Source organism: Stegostoma tigrinum, chromosome 26 (genome assembly GCF_030684315.1).
Source record: "Stegostoma tigrinum isolate sSteTig4 chromosome 26, sSteTig4.hap1, whole genome shotgun sequence".
NCBI lineage: Eukaryota > Metazoa > Chordata > Chondrichthyes > Orectolobiformes > Stegostomatidae > Stegostoma > Stegostoma tigrinum.
In genome coordinates, this window is record NC_081379.1 from 29,278,116 (window position 1) to 29,298,770 (window position 20,655).

Here is a 20,655-nt window from a genome sequence, read left to right on the forward strand (position 1 = left end):
CTCATTCTTAAAGTATTTATTGTGATCAGGATGGAAAAATGATTAATGGCAGATAGATAGATTGTTGAATTCATTAGATACACGTTTTTGTAATTTTCAACAAGTGGGCCCAGCACTTGTTCCATTACGGTATCAATCCATTTTTCTGACTATTTCAAGTCAATCTGAAAGTTAATGGTCCTGGTGGATGGTATAGTGGTTTTGGGCCATTCAATAGTAGCAACATGCCAGTTGGAGAACACCTTGCAGTACTGACTTCTAATTATTCTTCCTCTTTCTTTTCATAATTGTGCTTGATGTGTTTCCAAAGTTTCTAAAAAGAGAAAATATTATGTTACTAAATCCCCTTCACTTCATTGTTTCATGATTAAAATGTTCATTTGACCACAAGTTTCGAAACATGAATCAGGTGCAACATTGGCAAGTACATTCAAATCACAACTGTTACAGCACAGGAGGAGGCCAGTTTCCCCTTGTCTATATCAGTTCCATTAAACAGCCAATCTATTGCCATTTCCTCCTCACTTTTTTGTAACTGCACATTTCCTTCCTCTCTACACGACCCTGAGGATCTAGTTTGTTTATTTTCTTGAATGCCTCAACTGAATTTGTGTCCACCACTTTCAGACACTGCCTTCCAGATCTTCATCCACTTGTTGTATAAAGTGATTTTTTTCATTTGCCAATTATCTATAAATCAATGCTCTCTTGTTCCGGATCTGTCTTCTAATTAGGAAGTCTATCAATATCCAGACCCTTCAATCTTTTCAATACCGTAGCCGCCTCTGAGTAAAACTCAGAGACAGAAGTTTCTCATTCCAGGAATCATTCACATGAATCTCTACTACACAGTCATACTTTCACATTTTCTGAAGTTGTGCCCAAAACTGCATAATGTGCCAGTTGAGGCCAAGCAAATGTTTTGGTTTTTTCTCCCTATTCAAATTCAGCAAAATCAATTGAAAGGTTGATTAGGCAGCTTGGTCATTTGTCTAGCAATATCACAACACCTTCAAGAGAGATAGGCAGGCACAACTTCCCCAGTCAACAGCTAATGTCACAGATAGCAAAACTGCAACACAGTGGCTTAGTACATTGATATACCAATGGCAGTATGTGTTGTTTGCTTTAATGATGTACACCGCTTGAATCCAGCCACTTTACATTCATTGAGAGACAGCAGCAACGTATTAATCAGTGCATTAACAGAAGGCTGCTTTAGGAAAAAAGTTACTCCAGTGACTTTAGAAGGTTCAGACAAAATTTATTATGAAAAATAGCTGCTTTCGAAATGTATTGACATTGGAGTGTAATGAATAACATGACAAGCAGGCAGGTTAGCCACTTTGCAAAATGTAAGATTCCACAATATAAATGAGTAATGCTTTTTGTAGCCTTAAATTGAGCGCAAGTAGTATTAGTCAGATTATCAGAACTCTGCTCTTGAGGCAAAACAGGCCCATTGAGCCTCAGTTTAAACCAGATTAGGTACTTGCTCAATGCAATGTTAATTCAGTGCACCAGAATAATGTTCTGTTTGAGATATATTGCTACACTGGGCAAGAATACAGAAATCAGCAAAAAGAGCAGGAACAGTGCGCACACCCCACCCTCTTGAAGACGGAATCACTACAGGCCATTCAGCCCATTGAGATCCACTTTATCCTGGTAAACCTGATTTTACTATGGCTAATCCACCTAGACTGCATCAAGCGGAGCCCTACAGGGCAATTTTTCTTTAGCATGACCACCTAACCTGCACATCTTTGGACCATGGGATGAAACCAGAGTTCCCAGCAGAAATCCAAGTGGTCATAGGGAGAACAAGCAAACTTCACACAGACAGTCAACCAAGACTGATCAAGCCTTGGTCCCTGAGATAGCAGTGCTCACTAGTTGGGCACTGCAGTAGCTCATCTTCAGGAAAGCTAGGGAAAGATTCTGAAATTCCCTCCCTCAAAGCATTGTGGGTCTCCATATACTAAATGGACTGTAGCAGTTAAAAAAGGTGACAACTCACCACCACCGTCAAGTAATCAATGCAGGCCTAACTAGCAACACCCACATCCCATGAGTCAGAGTCAAGTCGTCTATGCTGGCCAAGTTTTCCCAAACTAAACTAGCTTCACTTGCCTTAGATCCCTCGAAACCGTTCCTATTCATGTACCTGTCCACACATCTTTGAAATATTGTAACTACCACTTCCTCTGGCAGTTCATTCTACATATAAGCCACCCTGTGTGAAAAGGTCACACTCGATCACCCTGCCTGCCAATGTAGTTAACTTAGGGGCATTTAAACAGTCGTTGGATAAGCATATGGATAATGATGGGATAGTGTAGGGGGATGGGCTTAGATTAGTTCACAGGTTGGCACATCAAGGGCCAAAGGGCCTGTTCTGCGCTGTATTGTTCTATGTTCTATGTTCTAATAGGCAAAAGGTACAATATACAAAACAAACCGGAAGGGTAAAGCACAGAAATAAAACACTTAAAAACAGACTGTGTGGGAAGAGGGGGAAAAAAATATTGCACACATCTGGTCTACAGATTAGATTACAATAATTCTGAAAACCTATGTGCGAGCACCATACAACCATCGACAGTAATTCAAATTCTGACCACCCTTTCTCCAGGCAATTAGATAGAGGCAATTAACTCAACACATCCAAAAATGTTTGCTGCACATAAGTGATATATTACGTGCATACCTATCAACACTTAGGAATGTTAATATATCACCCCCAATTCCACGAGCACTATGACACCTAATAATGTTTTGTGTGGCACATTACTGATGCCATTTGGAAAGCCAGCTTTACATCTACTAGCTCCGTTTTATAAGGCTGTAAGAAATAGGAACAGGAGTAGGCCATTTGGTCCCTCGAGCCTACTCGATCATTCAAGAGGATCATCATTGATCCAACAGTCCTCACATCCAATTTCCTGTCTTTCCCCATAACCTTTGTTTCCCTTAATGATCAATAATCTATCTTAGGAGCCTTTAAAATACACAAGAACTCCGTATCAAAGAGTTCCAAAGACACTCAGAAGAAATTCCTCCTCATCTCAGTCTTTAATTGGTGCCCCTTTATTTTGAGACCATGCCCGATGGTCCTTAACCCTCCCACAATTAACCTGTCAAAACACCTTCTTCCAAACACCGTGGGTAGAGTCCCAAGCTGTTTAGCTTCTTTAAAAAGACAACTACTCCCCTCCCCCCACACCAGGAATCATCCCAGTGAACCTTCTCTGAACTGCCTCCAATGAAACAATATCCTTAAAAAGGAGACCAAAACTGTGCACAGTACTCCAGATGTTGTCTCACCAGCACCTTAGACGGTTGCAGTAAGACTTCCTTACTCATACGCCAATTCCCTTGAAACTGAGGCCAACATTACATCAGCCTTCCCAATTACCTGCTGCACCCATGTGCTAGCTTTCTGCGTTTTGTGCACAAGTACCCCAAGACTTGTGTTGCAACTGTTCTCTACTTAAATAGTAGTATTTTTTGTTCTCCATTCCAACATGAACAATTTCACGTTTTCCCATATTATACTCGATTTGCCTACTTAGATTTAATCTATCAGGAAAACACTAAATATTTGTTCAAACCATTGACTGATTAACCCTTTATGTCATCTCCCTTAGCTGCTAAGAAACCAATATTTACTTTTGCCAATACCTTCCTTTATACAGACTTAATAGAAGCTCTTAAAACTTTGTACTTCTGACTAGTCTACTCATCTTCTCAAACACCTCCAGCTCTCAGATTTACTGTATTTTCTTTGCAACACAGTATTTTAAGATGCTTTCAACTGTTAACTTCCTGAACTATGGTCAGGTCTTTCTTGCCCAATGGAAAGAATTTTGGTTGAACATTTTGAATTGCTTCTTTGAAGTTGCCCACTGTTTATTATCATACTTACTATACCACCTAATCTTAGCCAATTCTTCTTTCATCCCTAGGCAACTGGCTTTGTTTCAATTTAAGATTCTTACACAATTAAGTGCATCCATTTCAAATTCAATGTGGAATTCAATGGTGTTACAACCACCATTTCCCATTTATTAATTCTGTTTCATTACATAAGATCCAACATAACTTCATTGCTCATCCATTCCATAATATTTACTGCAAGAAACTCATTCTATTCAACCCTTGCTGATTTGTTTGCCACAATTATTACTTTGCCTTAGTTAGAAGGCCCATTAATTTTAAAAAATTCTTTATCAACAATATAGCTACTACTGGGGGCCTGTAACTATCCCCATGAGTGTTTTCAAACTCTTTACTCCTAATTTCCAACTATATCCCTTCTATGTCATGATCTTGAGGCTATATCTGTTCTTATTAATGTAGTTATGTCATCCTTCACCAAGGCCACTCCTCCTCCTCTGATATTCTGTCTTTATCAAATATTGTGCCCCTGGAATATTTATTTTCCGCACTTGATCATTTTGTATCCATGTCTGTGTGATGGCAAATGGACCAAAAATGTTTACAGGCATTTGTACTAGTTTATTCCGACCATTGATCACCATTCTGCTCGACTTTACTGACATGACACCTCTATAATTGTTTGATGCCTTGCTACTTCTCTTACGATTTCTAAATCTCATTTTGCCAGAACCTTCTCATCCGTTAGTTTGCTTATTTTTGAGATTTTTTGAAGCGGTACGAGATGATCATCGAAACTGGGCAAGACTACCATTACATGTCCTTGGCTGATAGCTCTAAATTTACTCTATTCCAAATAACTCAATCACTGAGCCAACAGCAAAACTGCAGATGTGGGAAAAGTGCAAAAACAGAAATTGCTGGAAACACCGAGCAAGTCAGACAATACCTGTGGAGAAAGAGTTAATGTTTCAGGTCAGCGACCGTTCATTTGCCGCTCTGACTGAAGCATTCTAAAAGAATGGCTAAGTAGCAAACCAGGGACTTCAACGGATGCACTTGCGATTCAGTTCACTTTCAATGTTTGCAAGAAATTATTTGACCAAATAGGAATTGCTCTTTACTGATCCACATGAAAATGCCACTCACTGTTTTAAACTTTATTTTTTCCATGAGGCGAGATGGAAGAAGTGAGCAAGCTGTGCAAATTTGTTTGAGGAAAGAAGTCTAACAGTATGAGTGTTAATTTTTAGGAAAATAAAAACAGAAAATAGGAGTAGTAGGCCATTTGGTTCATCGAGCTTCTGTTCAACACAATCATAGGCAATCCTTCATTTCAATACCATACTCCTGTTCTTCCCCATATCCTTAACACCTTAAAAATATATTTCTTTCTTTCTTAATATATTCAGTGACTTAGTCTCTACAGCTTTGTGTGATACAGAATTCCACGCGTGCACCATCGCGAGGGAAGAAATTGCCCCCCTGATCCAACCAGGGGAAACATAATCCCCGAGCCTGGTCTGTCCAGCTCTGTCAGAGGTTGGCGTGCTTCAATGAGATCCTCTCTTATTCTTTGAAACGCCAGTGAACACAGGCCTGGTTGACCCAATTGCCACCACTGGTGAAAAACAACTGCACAAATATCCCCATCCTCAACAATGATGGAGCCCAGCAAAAGACAAGGCTGAAGTTACTGCATGCATCTTTAATTAAAAGTGCTGAACGGATGACCCATTTCAGTACCTTCCCGAGGTGCTCAAATTTCATGGAAGCCAGCCTCCAGTCAAATTGATTCAATTACATAACAATCCAGAAAGTGGATACTGCAAAGGCTATGAAAGCCACCAACATTCGTGCAACAGTACCAAAGACAAAGACAATGTCCTAGAACTAGCCAAACCCCACAGCCAAGCTATTTTAGTCATGTTACTCCATCAGCAATGTGGAAATTTGTCCAGATATGTCTGGTCCACAAAAAGCAGGACTATCCCTACCAATTAGAATCACAGCAGTTTACTCTTTATCAAAAAAGTGACAGAAAGCGTGGTTGGCAGTGTTATCAAGCAGCATTCATTCAACAATAGTCTGCCAGGCACACTCACCTCTTGACTTCATTACACTTAGTCCAAACATGGGCAAAAGTGCTTTACTAAAGATGCTCTTGAAATCAAGGTAGTATTTGACCTAGTGTAACATCAAGAAACCCTAGCAAAACTGAAATTGAGAATTAGTGGAAATCTCTCCATGGGTTGGAATCATACCCAACAAATGACGATGATGTTTGTGGCTGAAGGTCAGCTGCTTCATGACTGCAGAAGTTTCTCAGGGAGTCACAGGTCTAACCATCTTCAGTTGCTCCACCCACAAACTTTCCACCATCACAAGTGGGACGTTCATTCAGGTTTTGCATAACATTCAGTACTACTGGTGTCTTCTCAGATACTAAGGCACTCCATGTTCAAATGCAGTGAGACATGGACAACATTCAAACTTGAGCTAATAAGTAGCAAGAAATATTTACACCATACAAGGGCCAACAGATAATCCAAAACACCCTCCACCACCATTGGCATTCAATCATATTACACAGTTTAATTCCCCAAACACTGCAGTTACTATTCACAAGAAACTGAAAAAGGACCAGCCATCCAATATGCTGTGGCTACAAGGGTAGGTCAAGTCCTTGGAATTCTGCATTGGGTAACTTACAGCCAGTGTCTTCGATGCCTGACGACCATGTGAAAGTACATCAAGATTGTGATGGAATATTCCCCACTTGCCTGGGTAGATGCATCCCCACAAAGCTCATTACTATTCAGGACAAATCAGCCTGTTTCATTGGCAAAAGATCTACAACTTTCAACATTCACTCCCCTCACTATTGATGCACGATAGCATCAACGCGTACATCCACAAGATATACCGCAGTAACTCACCACGCTTCTCTCCCACAGCAGCTTTGAAACCTGCAACCACTCAGTCAACAGTTATAGAGGACCGCAAACACCTGAAAGTTACCCTGCAAGTTCATCATCCTGACTTAGAAATAAATTTATCTTCCTTCAGACAAAATCCTGAAATCCCCTTTCTAAAGTGCATGATGGGTCTACCTGAAGCACATGGACTGCAGCGTTTCAAGAAAACAGCTCACGACCATCTACTCAAGGGTAACTCCGGACGGCAAATAAACGCTGGCCCACATACATCTTGTGAATCTTTAAAAAGAAAGTCATAAGTCACACGACACCAACTGCTTCACCTGGCGAAGGAACAGTGGTCCGAAAGCCTGAGAATTCGACTTTGTCCACGCCAGCCCAAAACCGATACACCTCGAAATGCTCTGATGAAGGGTCTAGGCCCGAAACGTCAGCTTTTGTGCTCCTGAGATGCTGCTTGGCCTGCTGTGTTCATCCAGCCTCACATTTTATCACCTCGAAATGTTAACTTTGTTTTCTCTACACGGGTCCTGCGGAGCTCCAGTTTCTGCAGTGTGATGCTTGAATTCGTCCCTTTTCTTACATGAAGAAAAACGTGCGGTTAGCCGACCCTGGAGAAGAAAGTCGGTTCCAGGACAGCTGAAGGTGAACCCTCTCCATGGGCCTCATGTTGGGCACATTCCCTGAGGCCCTCCGCACCCCCGAATACTCACCCCTTGATTGAGGTGTTCAAACAGAGCGTCTCCCGCTTGGTCGAACACCCTCTCGAAGAAGACAGCACCCACCACGATGGTGAGGGCGAAGGTGGACGTCCTCTTGAACAACATATTATAAAGGTGCCTCAACGCCGCCATCTTCCCCACTGTACTCCTCGCGTAACCTTCCTCCGCGATGACGGTGGCGGGGTGGGGAAAATAAATCCCTCCCCGAAACGCCCACTCCGATCCCTCACGCGCGGTATCCGTTACAAAGGCCGCGAAACAAGCCCTGCCATTATCTCACGGTATCATCCGCGTATTAACACATGGGCGTTAATCGGCGCCGTTTGGGTAAAGGCATCCGCGGATTCAATCGGAGGCAGCAGTAACCTGCCGCTGCTGGAGTTACAGTTTAACACTGTGTGGAGCTGGAGGAACACGGCAGGCCAGGCAGCATCGGTGCAGCAGGAAAGTCGACGTTTCGGGTCGGGATTCACCAGCGCCGGTCCCTCAGTCTGGGAAGGGGAGTGATATTGTGACCACCACCACCAACAGCAGTAGATTCGCCATCGTCCGTTGTCTTTTCGGCGATGGGGAAAACCTACTTCTGCGATTATTGCAGCAGATCGTTTCAAGACAATCTCCACAACAGAAAGAAACACTTACAAGGAGTTCAGCACCAGAGAGCCAAGAAATTCTGGTTCGATTGTTTCCGAGGTAAATGTGGAAGAAATTAGTCCTGCCTTTGACCGTGGTGGGGGGTGGCCGTAGAAAGTTCTGGAACAGCTAGGTTGATTAGTGTGGGTGGATGATTCGAACCAGACTGCCCTTAAATCCCGTGAATTCAAATACATTGTGATTTTTCCATCGGGGAAAATTGTGGGAAGTGAAGGTAGACGTTTGCAAGCTTATTTTTAGTTACTTCTGTCACCAGTAGTTGAGATTTGCGTTTAAATGGCATGATCTCAGGTCTCCCAAACTATTTTACAACCAGTTTAACAACGATAGAATTGCAGTCACCGTGGTAGTGTGGAAAAACAGGAGAATGGCGCTATTTTATTATGCTCATTTGGGCACCGGTGCACCCTGATGGGCTGAATGGCTTTCGTCTGCGCCACAATATCTTTTTAAGAAAATCTTTCACTGTATATGGATATCACTGGCTGGACCAGCATTTATTGTCCGTCCCTGGTTGGTGAGTGGCTTGGAGGGGAATTTGTAGCTAGTGGTGTTCCATGTGACGTTTGCTTGCTGTTCTTCCAGATGGAGTGGTTGAGAGTTTGGAAGGTGCTATCTGTGAATCTTAGAGGGAATTTCTACAATGCCTCATGTAGTTGATGTGCACTGCTGCAACTGAACGTCAAGCATCGGGGGGAGTGGATGTTTGAGGATGTAGCTCCGATCAAGTAGACTACTTTGTTCTGGATGGTGTGCCTTATATGCTGTTGTAGGCATTGTATTTTGATGTTTTTTTTCTGAGGAAGTGTCTCGACCCGAAACGTCAGTTTTCTCGCTCCTCTGATGCTGCTTGGCCTGCTGTTCAGCCAGCTTTATACTGTATTTGTATGTGAGTCCCCTTCAGGTTCTGGCCGGTTGAAATTCCAGAATGTTAATGATGAAGGATTTGGTGATGCCGATGCCATGGAATGTCAAGGGATGATACTTCAGTCGTCTCTTGTTGCAAATCATTGCTTGACTTCTGTGTGTTGCGAATTTTACTTGCCATGTTTCAGTCCAAGACTTGTTACAGTTGGACATGGACTGCTTTAGTATCCAAGACATTGCAAATAGTGCTAAACATTGCACAGTCATTGGCAAATATCTCCACTTCTGATCCGATGGTGGAGGAAAGATTATTGATGAAGCTGCTGCAGGATGAGCAAAGATATAACCTTGAGGAACTCCTGCAGAGATCTTCTGGAGCTGAGATAAGTGATCTTGAACAACCACAAATGTTTTCCTTTGTTCCAGGTAAAACCCAAACTAGCTGAGAGATTTCTCCCTAAATCCAGTTTTGATTAGGTTCCTTGATGCATTACTCAGTGAAATGTAGCGTTAATGCTAAAGATGGTCGGGACGTAAGCTCTTTTTGTTCAAATTTGAACCAAGGCTGTAATGGTGTTAAGAGCAGAATGGTCCTGTCAGAATACAGATTGGGTATCAATGACCGAGTTATTGCTAAACATGTGCTGCTTGATGGCATTGTTCATGCCTTCCATTACTTGGGTAGACTGAGGAGGTAATTGGCTGGGTTAGATTTGTTTTGCTTTTGGTGTACAGAACATATCTGGTAACTTCCCTCATTGTCAGGTAAACACCAGTGTTGTAGCTGTACAGGAACAAGTTGGCCAGGGGTTCTGGAGGATGCTTTTGGTGCAGTTGCCATAAAGTTGTCATGGCCTTTGTAGTACCTCTTTCTTGGCATATTAGGGAGTGATTCAAAATGGCATCTGTGATGCTGAGGACCTCCTGGAGGAGGCATGTTGTTTCACATATCCACTTAACCTTCAGTCAGAAATGCTGCAAATGCTTCAACATTATCTTTTACACTAATGTGCAGGGCTACCCCTTGATTGAGGATGAAACTTGCTTTACCACTATTGACAAATTGAGGTGGCAAGACTGCCTAGCTTAATCCTTAGCCATTCATTGTGGAATTGTTTAGCTCTGTCTATCACATGCTGCTTCTCTGTTTGGCATGCAAGTGGTCCTTTTTTGTACTTCTTCATAATGACACCTCATTTTTGGGTTGGCCTGGTGTTGCTCCTGGCATGCCCTTCTGTACTCTTCATTTAATCAGGATTGACCCCCGATTGATGTTATTGGTAGAGTGGGGAATATGCCATGCCATGAAAGTGCAGATTATGTTGGAGAATGATTGATTCTTCTGTCTGTGGCCCAAAAGGTGCCTCCGTGTCTTTCAGTTTCTCGAAGTGTTCAAAGTCTGTGCTGATAAGCAGACTGATTGAGAATACCATACATAGTGCATCACAATGTGGAGGTGAGGTATCATCTCTAAACTGGTCACACTGACCAAATATATGATAGTTGCATCTGCAGCAAGGAGATTGCTGGGGATGAAGTCCAGTATATTTTCCTTCTTGGTTCCCTCACCACCTGTCACATCTGCAATCTAGCAGCTATGTCCTTTAGGACCAGACCAGCTTGATCAGTAGTGCTGCTGCTGAGCCACTGTTGGTGCTGGACATTGAAGTCCCCCACCAGAGAGTATTCTGCGCCCTTGCTGTCCTCAGTGTTTTCTGTAAGCATTATTCAACTTGGAGGAGCTCTGATTCACTAGTTGTGGAAGGACAGTGGTAATCTTTGTCCATGTTTGACCTAGTGCCATTAGACTTCTTGCTATCAGCTGTCAATTATGAGCACCTCCGAGTAATGCTGCCTTGACTGTATGCCAATGTGCACCCACCTCTAGATCTGCCCTGCTGGTGGGACAAGGTATATCTAGGGATGGTATAATTCTGTGAGCATGACTACGATAGTGTGTTGCTTGACTACTCTGAGATAGCTGTACTAGTTTTGGGACTAGCCTTTACAGGACTGACGAGGCTGTTTTTTTGCCGTTGTCATTTCTGTTGTGTAGGTCAATGCTACATGGTCTGTCTGGTTTAATTTCTTTGTTTTTTTTTAAACTTTCTCATGGTTGTTACAATTGAGTGGCTTGTTAATTGACGGCACTTAAGAGTCTACCACATTGCTGTGGTCTGGCGTCACATGTCGGCCAGACTAGGTAAAGATAGCAGTTTTCTTCCTTTATAGGATTTTCTGGCAATGTCCTATCTTGCTCACAATCAACAATGGCCATCATCAGATTTGTTGATTTTTAATTCCAGATTTTTATTGAATTCAAATTCCACCATCTGACATGGTAGGATTTGAACTTGGAGTTTCTGGATTTATAGCCTAACAGTATCAGTTGGCCAAAAGCAGAAGTTACTAGAAAAGCTCAGCAGTTCTGGCAGCAGCATCATTTCTCAAGAAGGGTCACCGGACCCAAAATGTTAACTCTGATTTTTTTTTTCTTCGCAGGTGCTCCCAGATCTGCTGAGTTTTTCCAGCAACTTCCGTTTTTGTTCCTGATTTACAGCATCTGCAGTTCATTCAATGTTTAATGTCAGTTGGCCATTGCCTTCCCTGATCACTTCTGTGAGCAACAATGTGATAACATCCAGGCACATTCCTTTTTGTGAGGTAGACTCAGGTGATTTCTGCTTCTGACCAAGGTACATAGTATGTGAACTGCATAGCACAAACTAAGTAAGAAGGGCTAATTTCCCTGGAGAAGAAAATGTTTGGAAGATATAAAGTTGAAATTAAACATTCTCTTCCATTACTGTCAAGATAGATTAAAATGCTCACATTTTCAGAGATGCACCAATATCGTGTGACGTAATGTGAAATACTTTCAGTGAATCGTTGATCCTTGTCGGAGCTAGATCAGGTGGGCTGTTTGGGGTCCTACAATTGGCTGCAATGCTGTAGGTTACTAGAAGCACATTAGGTTCTCCAGCTATTGGTATTCACTATTCAAAGTCCGTGTTTTTTTTTTAAAAAAATGTGACTTGCAATAGAGGAGGAGGTCATTTGGCTCATCAAGCTGATACTTCATGCAAAATCTTTTTGTAACCCTCTTTCCTTTTTATCCTTTTGCATTAATTCTCAAATACTTGTCCAATTCTTTGTTTTCCTAGTGACTATATTCAGAAAGTCAATGTTAGCAAACATCTCCAGTTATGTATTTACCTACAATCACTTTTAAAAAAGAATTCTTTAATCCATGCTGGCATGATAGGCAAGCCCAGCATTTGTTGCTAAACCCTAATTACCCTTGAACTGAGTAGCCACATAGAACAGTTCTGAGCCAACCACATTACTTTAGGTCTGGAATCAAATGTAGGCCAGTTCAGGCAAGGAAGACAGATTTCTCCTTCCCTAACAAACATCATATCTGATCGAGCGGTGGAGCAGGAAAGTTGGCCACCTTTCCTGCTCCTCTGCTGCTTGGCCTGCTGTGTTCATCCGGCTTCACGCCGTGTTATCTCAGATTCTGCAGCATCAACAGTTCCTACTATCTCCTCCTAACTGATCAGATAGATACAGCTTAAGTCATGACAAGTTCACATTCTGCTTCACTCCTAATGTAGCATATTTATTTCTTCAGTGAAATAAGGCTGGGCCTTAATGACAATTGATGATAGCTTCATGGTCTCAGTTGTGGTGGCTAGTTTTTAATTCCAGATTTTTATCAATTTGATGTAAAATTTATCAGCTGCTATGTTTGAATGTCAACCTTTATCTCCAGTATTGTAGCTTTGGTCCCTGGATTATCAATACTGTGACAATATCATTATACGATCGCTCGCTCTTGCTCTCTCTCACGTGCCCTCACTCACCCCCCCCCCCCCCCCCCCTCACCACCACTACCACTGCGCGCGCTCTACATCTGAAATCTTTTACTTTGAAAATATCTTTTTGATTCCCCGTTAGCCTTTAATCCACTGTAATGGCCAGCTTCTTGAGCCTTTCTTTGTAATTATAACTTGGAATTGAGTTTAATTATCTGCTTGGTTCCAATATTCTAGTAAGGAGCCTGCAGTTTCATATTAATTTCCAAATATGGCTAAGGTTTCCCATTTTTAAAAAAGAGCCAATTTATCTAAATATGATCTGTCTATTACTGTTCGTTCTACCTCTCTGATTCACCTGTCTCTTTTGAAGTATGACTTAATCTTAGTAATGACTCTGTTTTCCAGCAGCTACAACTGAATCAAGATTAATTACATTAAAACCCTTTAGGGTTATATTGGTTTTCTGTTTTGAAATGGCTGTAATGTTTTCCACGCTCTTGTCCTTAACATGGTTCCTGTTTTAAGTTGTGTGATTAAACAAGAACAGTGCTTGTTGATTGATCTCTTCCCTAATTAAGAACTTTTTATTTGTGTCCATTAACTTCGATGAGGTATTATTTGGTGATCACTGACTGACTGTATAATTGTACCTTCATGCTCTATTTGTGGGGGGAAGGTTGAAAACGGAAGAAGCAGTATTTGAAAGAAAACTCAGTTGTTCTGAAAACTTATTATCGTTCTCTGTCATTTTATCAACCTGTTTTCTCCCATTGCAAGTATTAATTCTTCACTGCAGTATGTTCACGTAGATGCTGATTGCCCTTTCAGACAAATTTGTTTTGTTTCCTGGTGAATCTTGTTTCCGCAGCTGCTTGACTATGGTAGTATGGAGCCTTCAGAGTCAAATTCATTCCTAGTTTTCAGTAAAGGTCACTCGATAATAAGCAGAAACACTGAATTTCTGCTCCTCTGCCTAGTGTGCTGTGATCACTTATGGGAGCTGACCTATCATGAAGTAAGCTGAAATGAACTTGTTTCTTTGGAAAAACTGTGATACAAATGGCATGTTTTTTTTAATTGAAGTACAAAATAATCTGATTTTTGGATTTCAGATAGTGCCACAATACTGGCAGAAGAACTTGCCAAAAAGCCTTGCAGAAAGTTTCTACAATCAGGTAAGTGCAGAAATGTCCAAAGAAGGAAGTACAGGAACTGAACAGGACAACGTGTCAAGCATGTCAATTCTGGGACTTGTGTTTAAATCTCGTTCATGCTAATATAATTATATTCTGTCCCTCTTGCCAGTGATGAAGGTCTAAAAGCAGAAGGTTGCACTCAGTAGCATAATGCTCCCTATTCCCAAAAGACTCTGCTTTCATTAGTTGAGAGAATGTGAATGATTATAACGTAATATCTCCAGCTGAGTTATGGGAAAACAAAACAGTGGTAACTTTTTCCTTCTCTTATAAGTTGCTGAAGTACCAATTTCCCTTTGGTACTGGACCCAAGCAACCATTATTCACATGAGCCTCTGTCAGTGTTAGCAGATTCTTTTTGACCACAGGAGGCTCCGAGCTGTGGTTGTTGCTCATTAAGGCCTGGGTATGGGTTCACGTCCCGTGTGTACAAATGTACCTTTTCTGTCTTGAGGAACCACGTGCTTTAAAAAAAAACACACATAGTCTTGTGGCAGCATGGTAGTGTCCCTACCTCTGAGACAGTGCTCTGTGTTTAAGTTCTACTCCTACAAAGTGTCATGATATGTTTGAACAGGTGGGTAATATAGGATCAGGCAAACAATGTGGATTAACTTTGGAGGTGTGCGTCTGTAGTGTGCATCTCTGTAAGTAGAAGTATATTAAGTTTGCAAGTGGTGGTTGCCATCTCCAACAAGGCAAAATCTAAACATTTACATCGCAGTTATTACCATTGAATTCCTGTAATCAACATTGACCAGAAACTGAACTGGATCAGCCATATATGTAGTATGGTTACAAGTGAGGGTCAGAGACTAGGAATTCTGCAGTGAGTAACTCACCTTGTGACTCCCCAAACTCTGTTCAATTTTCCAATTATTGGGATAGTGTAGTTCCAGTGACAGTTAAAGTTTGATGCCATCCAGGACACAGCATGCCTTTTGATTGGCACCCTTTCCACCACCTCCAGCATTCACACCCTATTACTAAGACGCCGTATCAGCCGTGTGTATCATCTATAAGATACACTGCAGTAACTCATTAAGGAACCTCTGACAGTAACTTCCAAACTCTCAACCCCTCCTATCTAAAAGGACAAGGGCAGCAGATGCCTGTCCACATCGGCACTGGAAGTCTACAAGTCATGTGCCATCCTGACTTAGAACTATATCCCTGTTCCTCGGGTCAAAATCCTGGAACTCCTTTAATTCAAAGCACTGGGGATATATATAAAACCCAAAGGACTGCAATGATTCAAGAAGGTAGTTCACAACCATTACCTCCACTGTCTTCAGGGATGGGCTGTCCTGGCTATACTGGCTAGCAAAACCAATGTCCCTTGACTGAACTGGTGAAAAATGTAAAAACTAGGCTGTAGTTCTATTGTTCACTACTTGGTTGTCTGAAGTAGTAATTTGGGGAGAGAGATGACAATGGGGGATGTCCTTGGTAAGCCTAAGTTAGTAAAGGGAATGATCTGATATGCTGAATTAAAACTGTCATTCCATAACCTATTATCCGGTTGTAATTTTACTTCTCCCTACAAGCTGCATTGGGTCAGAAGTGCTTGAATTGTTCTGTGCCTCTAACTGCGTAATCTATTTTTATCAGGAAAGTAATGGCCAGATACTTTTGAGAGTTTTTGGGTACTGAGAGCCTTTACAGAATGAGATAAAGTTTCAATTTGCTGCCAGCATGTAAGACTAGTGTTTTGGATTGTTATACTAACTTGCACTGTCTTTCCCTGTAAGTTCATCAGTCCTCAATCAGATTCAACTTGCCATGCAAGTCACAATGTATACCTAAACACCATTATGTGCAGTTATGTAATACTTATGTTTTAAAGGCAAAAGTTCTGTTGATCATGAAGCCCTTTTTCTCTCTGTAGTTGCAGGACGATAGAGAGTCTCTAATCTTAGCTGACCTTGTACATTTGTCAGGGTATTGTCAATTTGACAGTATCTTTTTTAAAGAACAAGTTATACAAGTGGCTTTTTCTCATTGTGGAGCTGCTTTCACCAGGGTTTATTATGTTGTGTCCTGACGCCCACTTTGGGAAGTCCTGATTTAAGGTAATTAGAAAAAGAATTAAGTGTTTGTTGAGGAGAAAGTTTTCACTGAGAGTGTGAGGTGGTTTAAAACTCAATGCCTTTTGAAAGTGGGAGAATCAGAATGACTCCGTGCATTTTAAAACAAAATTTTGATATGCACTTGAAATTCTGTAGCCTAGATGAACCTGATCTGGAACGTGGGATTAGGCAGTATGTTGCATTTTTGGATGGAATTGACATGGTGGGTGATCTCTGTAAATTTTCTGGATTTACGAAAGGGTTGGATTAAGTGAAGACATTCTATTTCCACTGTGGTGCACTTAAAATTGTCTGAAGTGACCCAGTGCAGGGAGCAGTGAGATATTAAAGCCTCCTGGAATTCTTGATGCAGAAAATAGCTGTCAGTTGCAGAGATTTAGGAAGAGGTCTATTTTCCATCCATCCATCTGTCTGAGGTATGTTGTTTGAAAACTAACCCCAAAAGTGTATTATATCATCTTATAAGTATCAAACCACAATGAATTGAACAATTCTGAAATTAAAGGCAAGTTCACATGATTGTAACATCAAGAACAGAAAAGTGCTGTTTTCCATTCCGATGTCTTTAAATTCTGCCTTCAGTTGTGAGGAAAGGAGACTGCAATCAGAACTCCATGTATATTCTTTGGGTAGCCAACTGAAGATCTCACCTGATTTATCAACCGGACGCCGCCCTTTTGAATGTGACTCAAATTGAGAATCATGTTCATGCTTCTCTCCAATGTTGCTTTCCGACACCATATTATCAATACTATATTTGACCTTTTTGTTTTGAATACATCCTTTGTTACTGTTATGATTTAATGACTTTTTTTTTCCCCTGTAGGTCAGTGTGATTTTGGTGTAAATTGCAAATTCTCTCATATGACCGATGACGATGTTCAGAAGCTGAGACAAAGTGTGGAAGGTACAAACAAGTCAATCTGATATGTAATAGATGTGAATTAAAGCATTTGTTTATGAAACTACATGTACTGACATTTTATCTTCAGATCACTGCGTATAAGCCAGTCATAAAATTATACCTAACAGCTAATAAAACATGGTTGTCTTTCCTCTTAGTTAATTTCCCTAGTCTAAATTACAATACTTCTAAGACTGTGTACATATTTCTTTGCTATTTATGAGAGAGGCACATGGAGAGAGAATCTAATCACCTTCCCTTGACATGCCGTGCTATTACCATCACTGAATACCCCGTTATCAACATTATGGGTTGGGGGTTACCATTTACCAGAAACTGAACTGTATGAGTCATACAAGCACCGTGGTTACAAGAGGAAATCAGAGGCTGGGAACCTTGCAGCAAATAACAGACCTTATGATTTCCCCAAAGCCTATCCACCATCTACAAGACTGCCATCAAGATCATGATGGAATGTTCTTTTCTTGCATAGATAAGGCCAGTTCCAGCAACATTCAAGGTTTTGGAAGCAATTCAGGAGCAACAAATAGATTGTTTCTGAATATAGAAACATTCAGTCCTTCCAGTACTGACGCTCAGTAGCAGCAGTGTTCACCATGTACAAGGTGCACTAGAGAAATTCATCAAGGCTGCTTAGACAGCATCTCCCAAACCCATGACCACTACTATCTAAATGTATAATGGTGGCAGATACATGGAAAAGCTACCACTTGCAAGTCTTCCTTCAACCCACTTGCCACACAGACTTGGGAATACATTAGTGTCCTTTCAGTGTCACTAATCCAAAATCCTGGAATCCCCTGCCGAATGGCTTTGTGGGTGTATGTATGCCAATCGGATTGCAGCACTTCGAGAAAGTAGCTAAGGATGAGCAATAAATGCTGTGTCAGCCAGTGGCGCCCATATCCTGTGAGTGAACTTGTTGAAACAAGAAACAAGAGAGGTATTCTTTACAAACTGCCTAACTTGAATATCCAGAAAGCTGAGATTCAGTGCTGCTGTCATCTGCTGAAGTAAAGGAAGTAATATTAGTTTGTGGAGCAGCCATACCTTTCACAGCAATGGAGGGAGTAAAACTAACTTGAAATATTTCTGTTTAATTAAACAGAAAGCGTTTGAGCAATTCAGCAGGCCAACAGCATTAAGAGTACCAATGTTTTGAGTCCAATCTGATGGCTTCTTTCATTCCAAAAAAACTTCTATTGGACTCTAAACATAATTCTGTCTCTTTCCCTCCACAGATGCTTGCTGACTTTGTGCGGTACTTTCAGTTCTTACAAACCTCCAGCATCCTCAGTACTTTGCTTTTATCAAATGAAACCTCTGGCTCGCGAGTGAGTGAGCATTGCACCCCTCCCTTTTTTCGAAGTTAAATCCCTAGAGCTTGCTGTTGTGCATCTTGGCCAGAGTTTAGGCTCCATGGAAGACAAAGATGGAAATTGAAAGGGCCCTGCCATTAATTTTCAAATCCTTACTGGACCCAGGATAAGTGCTAAAGGACTGGAGGGCAGCTTATGTTGTGCATTTGTAATGTCATTCATTCTTTCTTTCGTTATTTGAGAAGGATGGTAAAGATTAACCTGGGAACAATAGACCAGTGAGTCTAACTATCGGAAAAAATCCTGCGGGACAGAATTAATCTGCATTTAGAGGCAAAGATTAAAGTTGTTGACTTGTTCCGAAGCTGGCTTGTTCTCAGACGTTTCATCACCATGCTGGGTGACATCATCAGTGGAGCCTTTGCTGAAACAATGTTATTCTACTCCACTTGGAATTTATACTGTCTGGTCTGTTATGGTGAGTGCTGTCATTTTCGGTTTTGATCTGTATGGGTTTAGGGGTGCAATTCTATATATGTGTTGATTGAAGCATGATTTCCACCCATACAGATCAAAACGGGAAATGATAGTACTTGCCATAATGGACCAGACAGTATAAATTCCAAGTGGACTAGAATAACATTGTTTCATCGGAGGATCCGCTGATGATGTCACCTAGCATGGTGACGAAACATCTGAACAAAAATAAGCCAGCTCAGTGAGCAAGTCAACAACCACATCCACAACCTGAGCTACAGATCTTTGCCAATACTCTAGGCAAGGATTAATCCAGGATAGTTAGCAAAGCTTTGTCAGGGTAGAGATCTTCTTTGACAGGTTTTTCAAGGAGTTGACTGAATGTATGGAAGGTACGGCAGCGGTTGTAGTCTACATGGACTTTGAGGCTCTTGACAAGGTTTCACATGGGAGACTGGTCAAGAAGTTGAGAGCCCATGGGATCCAGGGCAGTTTGACAAATTGGATCTTAAATTGGCTGAGGCAAAAGTTGTTGGTGGAGGAAGTGTTTTTTTTGTGACTGAATGTGTGACTAGTTGAATACTGCAGGGTTTGGCACTTAGGTCGCTGGCTATTTTGTAGTGTTCCTTAATGGTCTGTACTTGAATGTAGGATGTTTGATCAGTAACTTCACAGATGACAGAAAAAAGGTGCAGTAAATATGAGGAGGAAATCCTTGGATTACAGGGTGATTGTTTATATGCATTGATGGGCTGTTCATCAACAGCTAACTAAGTACCACTGCATCAGTTTTGCCATATCAGTTCCACAGTCCACTGATCTGATTTCATCCACGTTGACTTGAGTAATTTATCTGTCTTATCTGATTAGAACACTTTTTCTTTTAATGATGCCATGGAGTCTAAGGAAAAATTGGATGTTTTTATTGCTTTCCTTCTCTGAACAGCAAAATTGGTTATTACTGTAACAACTGATATTTTGGTTGATTAACCCTAACCCTAACACTCTACCTGAAAACTTGTTTGGTTTGTTGCCTGGAGTGTAGTTAGAATGATTTTTCAGTACAAAATTTATGTCTCTGGGTGATTCAAATAAGGTGGAACAGTTCATTTATTTTAATTCCTGTTTGAGGTTACTTACCCCTGCAATTCAGCTTGTATGAAGTTTTACTCATCTGAAATTTTTTTTTTTTTTCACCACTTTGGTTTTTTGGCTTTTTTTCCCCCCACAGATATCAATATCCAACTTGAAAATTAACAATTGTACAGTACATGGTTGGATGCCATTGGCGATGGTATCATCCCAATTTATGTGTTGTTCATCTAACCTGAATTGTGTTTTTACACTTGCAAGGCTCACTGTGTGCTTTTTGTGAAGGTGAATCAAACATTTCAGTTGATTTTTGTTTTTTTTTTATTTCAATAGTTGTGACTGCACTTAACCCATGTCAACATCCCACTATATATTCCTGTGCGCCACAGCCCATAATTTCCTACCAGTTCACTTTAATGGTCTCAGAATTGTGGGCAGGCAACCCGAGAAGCAAAAAACCCTTTCCGCAATTTCATAGTGAGCTTGTAAAACATGTATGAAATTTGACCTACACAGCTGTGTAAGCACATTTTATATTCAGTTGCCTCTTATTTTGGCCGCATTTTTTGAGGTTAAATTTTTAAACAAGCATGGTTTTATTTTAAAATTCTAAGTGTGATGACTTCATTGAGAAGAGTAAAGTTTGGGCTGTC

General features: G+C 41.1%; 2 protein-coding genes across 3 annotated transcripts in view; one reads left to right on the forward strand and one right to left on the reverse strand.

Moving 5' to 3' along the window:
* LOC125464080 (cytochrome b-c1 complex subunit 9) lies at positions 1-7,796 on the reverse strand. The gene is made up of 2 exons (XM_048556110.2): positions 7,553-7,796; positions 1-313 (listed from the first exon to the last, which is right to left on the reverse strand). The coding sequence occupies exons 1-2, from the start codon at positions 7,691-7,693 to the stop codon at positions 263-265; spliced, it is 192 nt and encodes a 63-aa protein (XP_048412067.1). The 5' UTR covers positions 7,694-7,796; the 3' UTR covers positions 1-262.
* Positions 7,559-20,655, forward strand: part of zmat5 (zinc finger, matrin-type 5) — a 23,970-nt gene continuing 10,873 nt past the window's right edge. Inside the window, exons 1-3 of one of the 2 annotated variants that reach the window (XM_059655076.1) lie at positions 7,559-8,254; positions 14,016-14,078; positions 17,016-17,096. In XM_059655076.1, coding sequence (XP_059511059.1) covers positions 8,128-8,254; positions 14,016-14,078; positions 17,016-17,096 — 271 coding nt within the window. In that variant the 5' untranslated portion in view covers positions 7,559-8,127. The remainder of the gene's footprint in view (positions 8,255-14,015; positions 14,079-17,015; positions 17,097-20,655) is intronic. The other variant, XM_048556109.2, reaches the window with a different exon arrangement.